Raw genomic sequence first — 13,152 nt, 5'->3', positions numbered from 1 at the left:
CCACAGGTATCCCAGGGACGATGAGAAAGGGGGAACCCCCCCCCCCCCCCCCCCAGAAAAGAAAATAAAGGCGATCCATCCGTATCTCATCAAGAATCTCATCGCCGTTCTGAAAAAGAGGTTATCTCGTTCCAAATTGGAATGCCGAAGAAACCGGGCTTTTTTTTCCTTATGATATTGTTTCTTTAGACGGTTATAATCGTATGCCGTATTTGCGGTGGGAGAAGGATTTTTTTTTTCTTCTTAGGGAGAGAGAGAGAGAGAGAGAGAGAGAGAGAGAGAGGTTCCTGCTCATGGAGGCAATATGGGATACTATTGGGAGAATGGTACGCGGAATTTTGTTTGTTTACTGCATATGTAACTATTATTTATGTCATACATTTGCATCTAGGTAAATGGTGAACAATACAGTAATCGTTACTTTAGGTATAGGCTGTTTATTGCATGGGAAATGAATACCAGTATGTAAAAGAAATAATTCAAGATGAAAAAAAGAAGTACCAAATCCGATATCTAAAAAACAGGCAATATATGAACAGACGCATAAACTCTCCTTCATCTGCTATCAGTTCTTTAATTCACCCCCGCATCTATGCATTAATTTTCACATCTTCCATACTTCAGAACCCCCTTCACCATCGACTGACATTCACCAATTACCCATATGATTCACCAGTCATTTGTACGCTCATTTAACCACCATCAATGCTAACATTCACCCATCATCCATACTCATAAAATCTTTCCTTATCTAAACCTTGGTGGCAGGTATACTTAATGACCTCCATTAGATGTTGAAAGGTTGCTAATGGGTAGCAGAGCCTACGGGTAGATCATTGCATTTTTGCACAGTATCTTAACGGCCCGGAAATATATAAAATCAACCCCCAATCCCCCCCCCCCTCCCCACCCACATTAGGACGTGGGGTAACTAGGCAGATGGTTGCTGATGACTCAGCAAGTAGATTGATGAGTATCCATATCCAACACCCTCCCTTCCCCCGCCTCATCCGTAGCTCGCAAAAATGAAAAAGGTCGTGTGCGAGTGAATTTCTAACTAGCCCAGAGTGTGGTCTTGAACAATGTACATACCAACTCTGTGGTAGGTCCCGGCGATACCATATTACATTCTGGGATGGAATGTAATATAAAATTTAGGCCAAATGCCAAGCACTGGGACCTATGAGGTCTTTCAGCGCTGAAAGGGAAATTGAGAGCAAAGGTGAGAAAGGTATAACAGGGTGAAAACCTCGCAGTTGCACCATGAAGCAATTGTTAGGAGAGGGTGGAAAATAAGATGGAAGAAGGAGAATATGAATGGAGGTACTGTTAAAAAGGAATAAAAGGGATTGCAGCTGAGAGCCGAAGGACACCCAAAGAACCTTAAGTAATGCCTACAGTGCACCGCTTGAAGTACCCTGACGGCACTAACTCCCTACGGAGGTCGGCACTCGGGTGGCTAAGCCTGCCTTGACTGGCTTCCCTTTCCTTAGGTATCTTGGGTAATCAGACCTTAAAGAATTCCCTTCTTAAACTCCTGACTTCATCTGACTTGATCTTTATCTCTTCCCTTTCTCCTAATCACCCTGATCATCCTTTCCATCATCAATACCTTTTAGTAAGGAAAACATTTCAAGTGCCTGGATCCCATTTTATTTAAAAACTCGTGCGTAACCCAGCCATTAAAGGTAGAAAGTCTAACCATATTGTATGTAACTGTCCTTATTTATATTAGTATCGTATGACGAATGTGGGACATCAGCCAACCCCCAACCCCCCCTAAAAGGTATCAGATATCTGCTCCAGTCCTATAACATTTTAAAATATTGTGGAGTGTTTAAGATAAGTCAGTTCCTTTTGAAAAATATTCGAACATAATAGCATTAGATGCTAACGAAATATAATAAAAAGTACGTTTACTTTAAAACTCTTTGTGGTCCACCCTTTTAGATTGTATAAGTTTTGATCGGTGTTTTTGTTAAACTATTTTAATAATAATGATATTCTTCATTATTATTTTTATTGCACAAGATTCATTACCATCATTAAAGTGTTCGAATTGGTGTTAACTATTCTCAGCGCTGTCTGCGCCTTTCAAGACCTGTAATGTTGATTAAAAACTTTTATCTTCATTCTGAAAGTTACTGGAAACAATTTGTTTGTTTAAATAAACAAATACCCACGGCAGTGCAGTACCTTTGGTCATGGTGTCTAAGTTACATTCCCATTTTTCGTTATCTTTTATCATCTTTCTGAAAGTGAGTTACCAAGCAAAATTATATATTTACGGTAACTACTTGGTGGTAAGGGAGGAGAAGCAGGTTTGTAATTGAGATGAAGGAAGATATAGAAGAGGGGGAGGGGGTTATCTTAAGAAGGAGGGTGGACAGAAGAGAGGCCCTTGTCGACGGCGACTGCAAAGCTGCTGTGAGGCGAGAGCGAGTGAGCGAGCAAGCGAGAGAACTGCTCGCTGCCCGGACCGGAGTCCCGGATAGTCGGCCTCGCCAGTTGTTATCGACTAGTGGAAGAGGAAGGTGTTGCTCTCCTCCCTCTTGTGCCGTTCATATAAACAATTCGGTCGAAAATCGCGTGTTTTCTCGGAATTTCTCTTATATGCCCTTTACCTTTTACACTATCGGTCAGTGAAGGAATCTCTCCGTCAGTGTAAAGTGGATTTAAACGGTGTGGAAAAGGTGTGTTTTTAAAAGTTGTGAAGTGTGCACTGAGGGATGTTCACTTATTAGAGACTGGACACCAGTAAAGGAGTATTAACCAACACCTGCGAAAAACTTTCCTGCATTGTAAGGTAAATACTTGGTTTGAAGCCTCTAAGACTTTTGCAGTTCATAAAAGAAGGACAAACATTTTAGCCCTTGTTTTAAAAAGTTGTCGCAACTTTTTAAAATATATTATTTTCCGAGGTAGAAAGGTATATGCCGGTCTAGCTAGATGGTGGTAGAGTGCGACCTTCGGGGAAGATGCGAGGGAAGTTAGCCTCCTAGTCCCATAGTTCGGCGTCAAGTCAACTTCGTTTAAATGTTGGAGGAAGTTCGTTAATTTTGGTAATATTGTTTATATAGGTTTTTTCATTTTGTTAAACTGAATGCTATATATATATATATATATATATATATATATATATATATATATATATATATATATATATAATGTATGTATTTATAATGTTAATGCTCATGAAGTTTCGTTCATTTCAGTAGACAAAATTTACACATACTGAATAATACTTTACTTATATATAATTTATTTGAATGAAGTTTTGTTTAGGTGATGTATCTTATGTGTGATGAACTTCTGATTTGAAAGTAGTGTTTATGTGTGGTGTTCATTACTGTGCTAAGCGGAAATGCCATCTAACCGTTTTTTTTTTCTTTCTTTTTTGTGTTTTTTTTACCTCGCATGTTTTTCTTACTAAGTTAGCCAAGTTACTGAATAGTTGGAACAGGTTTAAAACTTTGGATTTTGCTGGCATGAGGTTATATTTTTAATTATTATATAGGCCTATATATGAAGAAGGGTTACTTCGGCTGTTGAAAGGTGTACATAGGCCTAGGGTTGGCTCTAATATAGTAGTAACTGTGGCTCACTTTTGCTTAGGTTTTCTTGGATTTTATTAATGTTTTTGTTACAGTATGCTAGAGGCTGTGATACTATATTGTTGCCCATACGGTATTATTGACAAGAATTTATGCCAAATTTCTACAGGCACACACGCTCATACTCTATATATCTAATCTCATATATATATTATATATAATATATCTATATATATAATATAATTATATATATATATTCGGGGGTGTAGCAAACTTGTACTGTATTTATAACAAGATTCATTTTATAATAGTCAAGTGAATCGTACGGTAATTCATTAATTATTTATCGAACTATTTTTGCTTCCCGTATTGAATTGTTCAAGGTACCTTGTTAATCCATTCTTCAGATAGGTAGTATATTTAAGAGTTTCTAGTGTGCAACGAAGAAGTGGAAAATAATTTTTTTTTATTATTATCTCGGTTCCCTCGAACAGATGCTGACATTGAACCGTTGCTGATCATGAAAGAGTCACGTTGAAGAGGAGTGGTTGGCAATTTCAGACCGGTTAGCAAGTAACCTTAGAGTGAAGTAAATTTTGTGCAGTGACTTGAACATTGGATACGTAGTGTTCAGTTATCATTTTTGATAATCTATTGGGTTTGCACTTTCATCCTTGTCGTTTGTCTGTTTTGTACGGTTGCTCGAGAATGTTACACGGGTTTTTGTCAACTGCAGTACAGTGCCAGCGCCCAGATACACCCCATATATTATTATATATATAAATACTATATATATTTATATATATATATATATATATATATATAATATAATATATGGGGTGTATCTGGGGTATATATTATAATATATATTATATATATATATATTATCATATATATATATACACTTTGGTGTGTGTATATTATATATATATATATATATATATATATATAAAATATATAAATTTTTCCAAAATTAACCGATTTTCAACTTTCCCTTATCCGTGTGCTAATTTGTCTGTGTTCTATGGGTGTTCAATAATGTACTGTGCGAAACACACACACACACACACACACACACACATATATATATATATATATATATATAATATATATATATATATATATATATATATATATATATATATATATATACATACATGTTTTCCATCATTAAGTAGTTGTTCTAAAGTGTGGGTGCAGAAAATCATGGTGATTGTCACCTTCATACTACTTAGTAGATCGAGGAAGAACCGCCTGTGACGAATACTCGGACAACATTAGTTGCTTCCCAACTTGCAGATTTTGGGCTCATTAACAACGTATCATATTCCATTCTTTCCACAGGACCGAACCATCTCACAACATTTTTTTTTTTTTTTTTATTTTATGAAGCCTACATTGCGATATTTGTAACCCTACCAATTCTTTTGTCAGTTTTGCTGTCCAAGCGATTCACCTCGACAGTTTTAGCCGTTTTCTTTCATTTGCATTTGACATCCACATTTCACTTCTGTAATGGAAATTTGGCTCAACAGTCCCATTATACATTCCTAACTCTTCTTCCAGTCTCCTCCTAACCTTTTGCTTGTTTGGTTCACCTGTTCTGTGACTCGGCAATCTCTTATGCTTTTATTTTAGTGTCATTCATACGAAAATCAATAGGTTCTTTTCAGTCACCATCGAAGCTTTCCTGTACCTTCATAACCATACTCTTTTTACACTTTTAAATAAAGCCTTTTGTAAACTCCAACTTTTTACTAGCCTCTGAAGTTTTATGGTCATTATACCAAGGCACTACTGTATATTTACCTACACACCCATACATGTATAGGCTAATAACTAAGTAAAGCTTAGGTCATCCATGTGATCGTGTCTAGACCTTTTTGTTTTTTGTGGTATTGTTAATTATGGCCTACCTAATTAGGAACTAATCTTTAATTGGGACTGAGAATTGGAATGCAAATTCACTAGTACCATGCTATGATTTAAGTAGCTATATGTACTTGTCATGACCCATCAAAGTTTATCTGTTTCTCGTATGTAGAATATTCAGATTTTTTAATTTACACCCATGAGCATTAGAATTGGAAATGTAAGGATTTCTATGGTTGCTTTAGTTGCATACTCGAGTGATGGCTGTAGTTTGAATTGTTTATGCCTTAGGGTACTTTACTTTATAGTTCGGCACTTTTACACTGTCTTCTCTGCGAAGAAGAAGCCCTGGTCTTCGGACGTATGTGAAGTTACTTATTCATTCTGGTTTGTGGTTCCTAATTCCGTGTGTCTTGGCTGACATCCTTGAAGTCGCTCGACGGAATTTCGTGAATCTTTTAAGAGAGAGAGAGAGAGAAAACGTCGGCTTTGTGTACAGTTCAGTAAATCAGAATGTAATGGGGTTTAGAATTTAGTTTTGGTTACAAACAGGGCAGTGCTCTCTCTCTCTCTCTCTCTCTCTCTCTCTCTCTCTCTCTCTCTCTCTCTCTCTCTCTCTGCCAACTACACACTGCTTGGAAATGACATAGTGTGGAACAAGAAGAGGACCTTGGAGTCATTATTACCAAGGACTTAAATTCCACAAAACAGTGCATATAAGCTGAAAAGAAGGCACAGAAACTATAATTATAGTGTGATGATGCATACAGAAGCAGTTTAAATACAGAAACAGGGAAACGGTGTTGCAGCTCTACACATCAATAGTTAGACCACATCTTGACTATGCAGTACAGTTTTGGTCACCAACACTAACAATGGGCTAGAAGGGGTACAAGCAAGAGCCACAAAGTTAATTCCATCCATCAGGCAAATTGGTTAGAAACACGACGATTTCGAGGACAACTAATAGAAGCATTCAAAATACTGAAAGGCGTAACGAAGGTAGACAGTAACTTCGTCACATTAAATGAAGACCAGCCAAGAAATAATGGATGGAAACTAGAACTGAAGAGGTGCAACACATCCCATTGTGGGAAGTTCTTCACATACAAGAACAAGATAAGTGACACATGGAATAAACTGCCACCATAAGTCGTAAACAGCAACAGTGTGGAAGAGTTCAAAAGAAAGCTAGACAAAATCATTACGACACTGGATGAACTAAGTCTTTGAGACATCCTGATCCTTGTAACTCCTTGTAACACTCTCTTTAGTCATTTTTATCACATGTTGCAGGATCAAATTAGTAGCGTTCGATATCCAGAAATGACACCGGCAGAGTTTCTCTTCTAAAAGATTTGAATATTAGAAACTTAAAATTTAGCAGTTATTTCATTCACTCTGTAAGTGATAAAAGGACGGCGAGCCGTACAGCCTCACGTAGTCTAAATGATATAATACTTCAGTGGTTATAGTCACATTTTCACCTACTAACATGGAAACAACATCAACATGACCTCACTAATATGATAATTATTTTGTGTTTGTACATTTCACACACACACACACACACACATATATATATATATATAATATATATATATATATATATATATATATATATATATTATATTATATCTATATATACGTATGTATATATTGTATATATATTCATTGTGAATTTACGGTACAGAGTAACATTTTTGTTTTCCATCCTTTATCATCATGTGGAGTTAAAAGTACAGCTGCTAAATTGAAAATTGAACATTTACAAAAACCCATGTAACTGAATGTAAGGGCTTGCTGGAACAACATTTTGGATTTATCTTTTTTACTTCCGTTTCGGCGTTTTTTTTTCTTTTAATGACCGCCTGGAAAATAAAGATTAGCAGACTTAAGACCTCATTTAAGGGAATTGAATCTCGTAAAGCTATTCATTTAGAGGCTGTCGTGGAAGGGCAGTGCAACCAATGTGATGGTTAGGCCTAATTGTGGTTGTCCTTGGAGAGTAGAGGGGGGTTGGGGGCGGGCGGAATTTTAACTCGTACACAGCGGAAGAGTCCAAGAATTTGGCAACATCAATCAGGAAAAGTTGTCGTAATCTACTTTTTTGGTTTACTATAAACTTCTGCTCATTTTGTATAAAGATTCCATGTGCAATAGATGTTCACTGAATGGATTTATGCCTAGTTACTATTAGAAAATGAACGATTCTCTCTCTCTCTCTCTCTCTCTCTCTCTCTCTCTCTCTCTCTCTCTCTCTCTCTCTCTCTCCTTTTGTGGATGGATGCGATGTGCAGTAGAAGAAATCATGATGTTCATTAGCTGGCTTAATCTAATACCTAGTCACTGACCATTAGAAAAGTTGGGCCTCTCTCTCTCTCTCTCTCTCTCTCTCTCTCTCTCTCTCTCTCTCTCTCTCTCTCTCTTGGTGCACGTAAATTCGAATTCCATTGTGTGTGTAAATGTATTTCAGACCACCATCGAGTGAAGTGAATCCTTTTTGGAAGCGATTTGAATCCTCCAATTAGGCGCTCTGATCCCATAAGTGAAATGCCTCCCAATGAGACGTGATAGGAAACCGGGTGGGAAAAAACGAAAAAAAGAAAAAAAAAAAACCAACGGGGGACAGACAGACAAGCAGGTTTATCAAGAAACGCTTAGATGTCTTGTCCTATAATGGGTATTGGAACGGAAGAACGGACTGAAAAATAATCTTTACAACAACGAAATAGTCCTCCGGCGATTCATTTGTGCGGAATTCTTGATGAGAGGGACCTCTTTGAAGTGTACGATACATGATTTTAAATTGGAAGCCATGTTTAGCCAGCCTAAGCAAGCATGATCCTGGAAAGATATCTCTCTCTCTCTCCTTCTCTCTCTCTCTCTGCTCTCTCTCTCTCTCTCTCTCTATATATATATATATATATATATATATATAGTATATATATATTTATATATATATATAATATATATAATATATATATATATATATATTTATTTATTTATTATCTATATACATACATACATACATGATACAAGTACATACACATACAGACCAATACATAGTTACCTGTATATATCAATACAAACATATACTATACACACACACACAGACACACACACATATATATATATATCATATATATATATATATAGATATAATATATATATATATATATATATATATATATTATATATATATCTAAAATGTCAGAACAAGACCGAACGTACTCGCTATCTCGCTTTTTCATTTTTTCCTTCGTGGCAAAAACCTTTATTTATACATAGCATCACGTTTTTATATACTTCGTGATCAAATTATTCATATATATATATATATATATATTTACATATAATATATATATATGTATATAATATATATATATATATAATATAATGTGGGTGTGTGTGTGTATATATATTTATATTTATAGCTTAAGAATTTTGTCATATCCCTTATACAAAGGCCTTCTACAGACTTAATGTTCAGCCGTGTTCAACTTGAGTTATGTTTTTTGATGCTCTGCAAGGTAGCTTGCGTCGTCTAGTGCACCCACTGCATTTAGTACCGTATATAATTTTAGAGCTCGGACAACCAACTAACTCATGAGGTGTGCTAATCGAGATGTTTGTTTGTGTTTAGGCTTTCGTATCACATACAGCTTGTTATTTTTAAAGTGGTTGGGATATTATTATTATTATATATTATAATTATATATATATATATATATATATATATATATATATATATATTTTCCTTGAAAATGTGTTGAAATAACACAAAAGCACTTGGTACTTTTTTTTTTTTTTTTTTTTCCTCTGCCTTTACCTGAATTTGTCAGTAACCAGTAAGTGACGGAAGCGATTTCCCATTTAATGGTGCAGTGGTCTTTGAAATGCTGGAGGAATATCCACCCTTCGAAATGGATGACATTTTCGTTCTCTCTTGCGTTTGAAGTTGTTGACCTTACCATTGGAGCCAGGGAGATGCCTCGAAGGGGAGGGTTGGGGTGGAAACCAGACCAGTTTGGCGTAGTGGGCAGGTCGTCGTACTGCCCTGCCACCCAGCAGCATCAGCAGCATTTGGCATTAGTTGGAAAAGGGCTGTGATTGAGGCTTCATTTTAGTTACTATTAGATTCCATACTTGAGTCAAGTATCTTCATATGGGGTTTACTATGGATTTTTAAGAGGTCGGGTCGTACCATTTTTGTTTCATTTGTATTTGTAATGCATTTTATTAGTTAGGCTCATAGCGTTTGTATTACATGCATGTTATTGGAATAAGTTAAGGCCATAAATTTACAAATTAAACTTTCGCAATATTAAATTCCCTGATGCTTGTAAACACACACACACACAAAGAACAGAATGAGAAAATAAGATAGGTATATGCTCCTGCTGCGTACGATGGTGAAATAGTGTTAACTTATCAAATAAGTCTGAGACAACACCTAATGTTAATCTGCTCTCTCTCTCTCTCTCTCTCTCTCTCTCTCTCTCTCTCTCTCTCTCTCTCTCTCTGGTTTAGCCTCGTTTTTTTTTCTAAGGACCTCTGGTTTAGTTCCTAAACTGGGCAAAGATTTTGTCCCTTCAAATTGCTTTTACTAAGAGAATCTTGTGGTATCTGACGCTTAAATTTGGAATATATTTTGCTTTGAGGTTTGGCGGATCTGCATTTTATTAGTTGCCTAACATCGTAAAGGACTCAGGGTTCTGAGAGGTGAGAGGAATGAGGTCGATTTGAGAGGTAACACAACTGCTAAACTTTGATATTCATGCGATTCATAAGGAAAGACACGACCATGAGTTAAAATTAATCATTCGGGAGATCCAGTTTAGAAATTTAAATATTTATTTCTACTTTTTTTTCCTTGGGTGCTATTATAGTTAATGTTATGATTAAGAATAGCCTGTGTGTCAGGACTTCGGAACTGGCATGAGGTTGAATCCCACTGGTTAAGAAGAAAATTTTCATTCATTCACTTTGGAATTTCATAATTTTCAGTGTATGAAAAAGTATTAGTAAATATAAGAATATATATATATTATATATATATATATATATATATATATAATTAGAATTAATTAAAACAAAGAAAATAAAAGCCAAGCAAATAAGTTGAAATCTTTTCGTTCCCAAGCTAAATATATACATAAACTATATAATATACTATATATATGTATGTGTGTGGTGTTTATATATATGTATATATATTTATATTATATATATATTTATATATATATAGATATATGTATGTATATGATGTATGTATAATATATACACTTAGGTATACTGTATATATATATATTATATATATATATATATATATATGTACTTACATATATAGTTATATGTATATTTTTAGTAGTTTGGGAACGAAAAGGTTTTAACTCATTTGCTTCGCTTTTATTTTCTTTCTTTGTTTTAATTTCTCAACCCGTGTACTAACTGTTATAGTCGAAACACTCAGAGACTCATCCAGTGATTCAGTTGAATTCGAGCCTCTTCTTATTAGCCAGACATCGGTGCTCTTTCGGCGTGTTCGCTGATCGGCCTAAATTTAATCGTCTCTTTTGCCTGCAACCGAGTTCGCATAGTGTAGCCTTGGCTTTCGAGTAATTAGATCGCCTTAAAAGCAGATTAACTTGGTCCTTTGTTAGGATTAACCGTGTATTTTGTTCGCCATTCTGCTTGAACGTTTCACTAGCTTTCGTCCAAATTGTTTACAGGGGCGGCTAGAGTTGTATATGTTTGGGACAACACCCAGGTAAATAGTTGGGGGGTCTAAAATAAGCCGAATGAATCACGAGGTGAGAGTTGGCCTGAGAGAGACAGATTGTGTGTGTGGGTATCAGTATGTGGTTTGTATTATCTGCTTCAGTTTAATATTGATGACGAAGATATACATGCATTGGTAAGGAGTAGGGGATAGAGGTAGACGCCTATTTTCATGTATATTTCAGATTTGATGTGCTCTTTTATGAAGATAGTATTTCTCTATAATGTTTTATTTTGAAATGCTACACATGTATGTAGGTATGTTATTTTAGCATGAAAAAGCACTTAGTTTTATCATTCACAAATTCACATCATAATTTTCACATCGTTCATAATCATTCCTCATACCTATCATTTTCAGCTTCATCCTTTTAAGGGTGTTACATATTTTTTTTTTATGTATTTTTATGTTTGTTTATGTTCATTTGTCTCCGAAGTAAAGCTTTTGAATAAAAAAGAACACTTGTGAACTTAGAAGATATGTTTATATATAAGAATTTTTCGTTCATATTTTGGTAGACTTGCAACTATTAGGTGTACGTTGCTTAACTACGTTGTTGATGTTGTTTGATTAGACTGACCTTGCTCGAGTACGATCTAATGCTTTTTGTGAACCTCACGCCGTAAAACTGAGCCCCTGATTACTTACATCTGTGTTTACTTCATTGACGTAATACTGCAAAAGAAGTACTATTCTGTCAACTTGGAATTAATCTATGAAATTAAAGTTGAAGTATTTCTCGGTGTTTCATATTTACGGTATATTTAAATAGTAAATTGGTGTGTATTCGTGTTAAAACCGAACCCATTTCTTAGGTAGTTTGTGTAGGGAAGTTGATGGAAATTTTAAAAATAGGCCTACTCTGTAGTACTAGAAGAAAAATATACCCTAGTGAATAGTGAATATTACATGAAGGTTCGCAATATATAAAAGACCACGTATGGAAGCGGAGTGAAAAACCTTTACATCAACTGTAGGCTTACTGTTGCAACTATGAGTTTGTTTTAAGCATACGATTTAGTGATCAATAATTCAGAGAATGTTTCAAGAAAAGCTTGGCTTAGTCTACTTAGTAATTTTAAGATTATTATTATTATTATTATTATTATTATTACGAAAACAGTTTGCAGTAGTCTTTTTCTTATTCCCAGCATTATAGTATTTCTAAAAGGAAATGTCGAAATACCTTTGTAAACATAGTATTCTCGTGTAACAGTCCGTTGTTGGGGATCCTGCATAACGAGTAGCCTAAAGCTCTTCGGCAGAGTAACATTATTTTTCTCGATACCAAGGGCTGGTAGCTAGGCCTAAAACTTGTTTTTGTTTTATCTATTTGTGGTTTGCTGGCTAGTACGTTTTCCGTGTTTGTAGTTCCCTTGTTTTCTTGTAGCCCTTGGCTGCCGAAAGGCTCCTGTATTGCTCTTTGTTGGCTCATTTTGTGATTGTTGAAAATTTGAATGCTTATAGTTTAACGTTTGAAAAATATTAATAGTTAAAGTAATTAATAGATAAAATATCTGAAATTTTTAGCTTTTTTGTGTGCATATCAAATGGAAATTTATCGTTTTAGTGTTAATGTATTCTTAGGTGTGTACTCTTCTTCTAGTGGATAACTGATATCATTTGAATCCTCATTGCAATATAAACTAGTACGAGAAGATTAATCTTTCCTTCTTTGCAACATAAAGTTAATCTTAGACTTGCATAGTAAAGATCATTGTGCTTGACTTATTCCAATTGATGAGCGTGTCTGCAGTACGAATTAAAATAATAATAATGTGACTATTGTGGCTAATTCAAGTTTCGATGCGTCAAATAACTTATCTACATTTATAACTTGGTACTACATGGAATTGGATTGACGTATTGTGAATGAGAGAAATAAGAATTTAATTAAAATGGTGCGAAAGCTCATTAGTTTCAAAACGAAGATGCCAGGTT

The 13,152-nt window shown here is 35.2% G+C and overlaps 1 protein-coding gene across 1 annotated transcript in view; it reads left to right on the top strand.

Annotated features, from left to right (window-relative positions):
- The first annotated feature begins 2,334 nt into the window (after positions 1–2,334).
- The window catches only part of LOC135209371 (uncharacterized protein DDB_G0271670-like), a 70,342-nt gene continuing 59,524 nt past the window's right edge, over positions 2,335–13,152 (top strand). The window contains exon 1 of the mRNA XM_064242068.1: positions 2,335–2,638. Within this exon, the coding sequence (XP_064098138.1) occupies positions 2,335–2,638 (304 nt within the window). The remainder of the gene's footprint in view (positions 2,639–13,152) is intronic.

Source organism: Macrobrachium nipponense, chromosome 11 (genome assembly GCF_015104395.2).
Source record: "Macrobrachium nipponense isolate FS-2020 chromosome 11, ASM1510439v2, whole genome shotgun sequence".
Taxonomy (NCBI): domain Eukaryota; kingdom Metazoa; phylum Arthropoda; class Malacostraca; order Decapoda; family Palaemonidae; genus Macrobrachium; species Macrobrachium nipponense.
The sequence above is the reverse complement of the archived record's forward strand: the minus strand, read 5'-3'. Positions and strand labels throughout refer to the sequence as shown.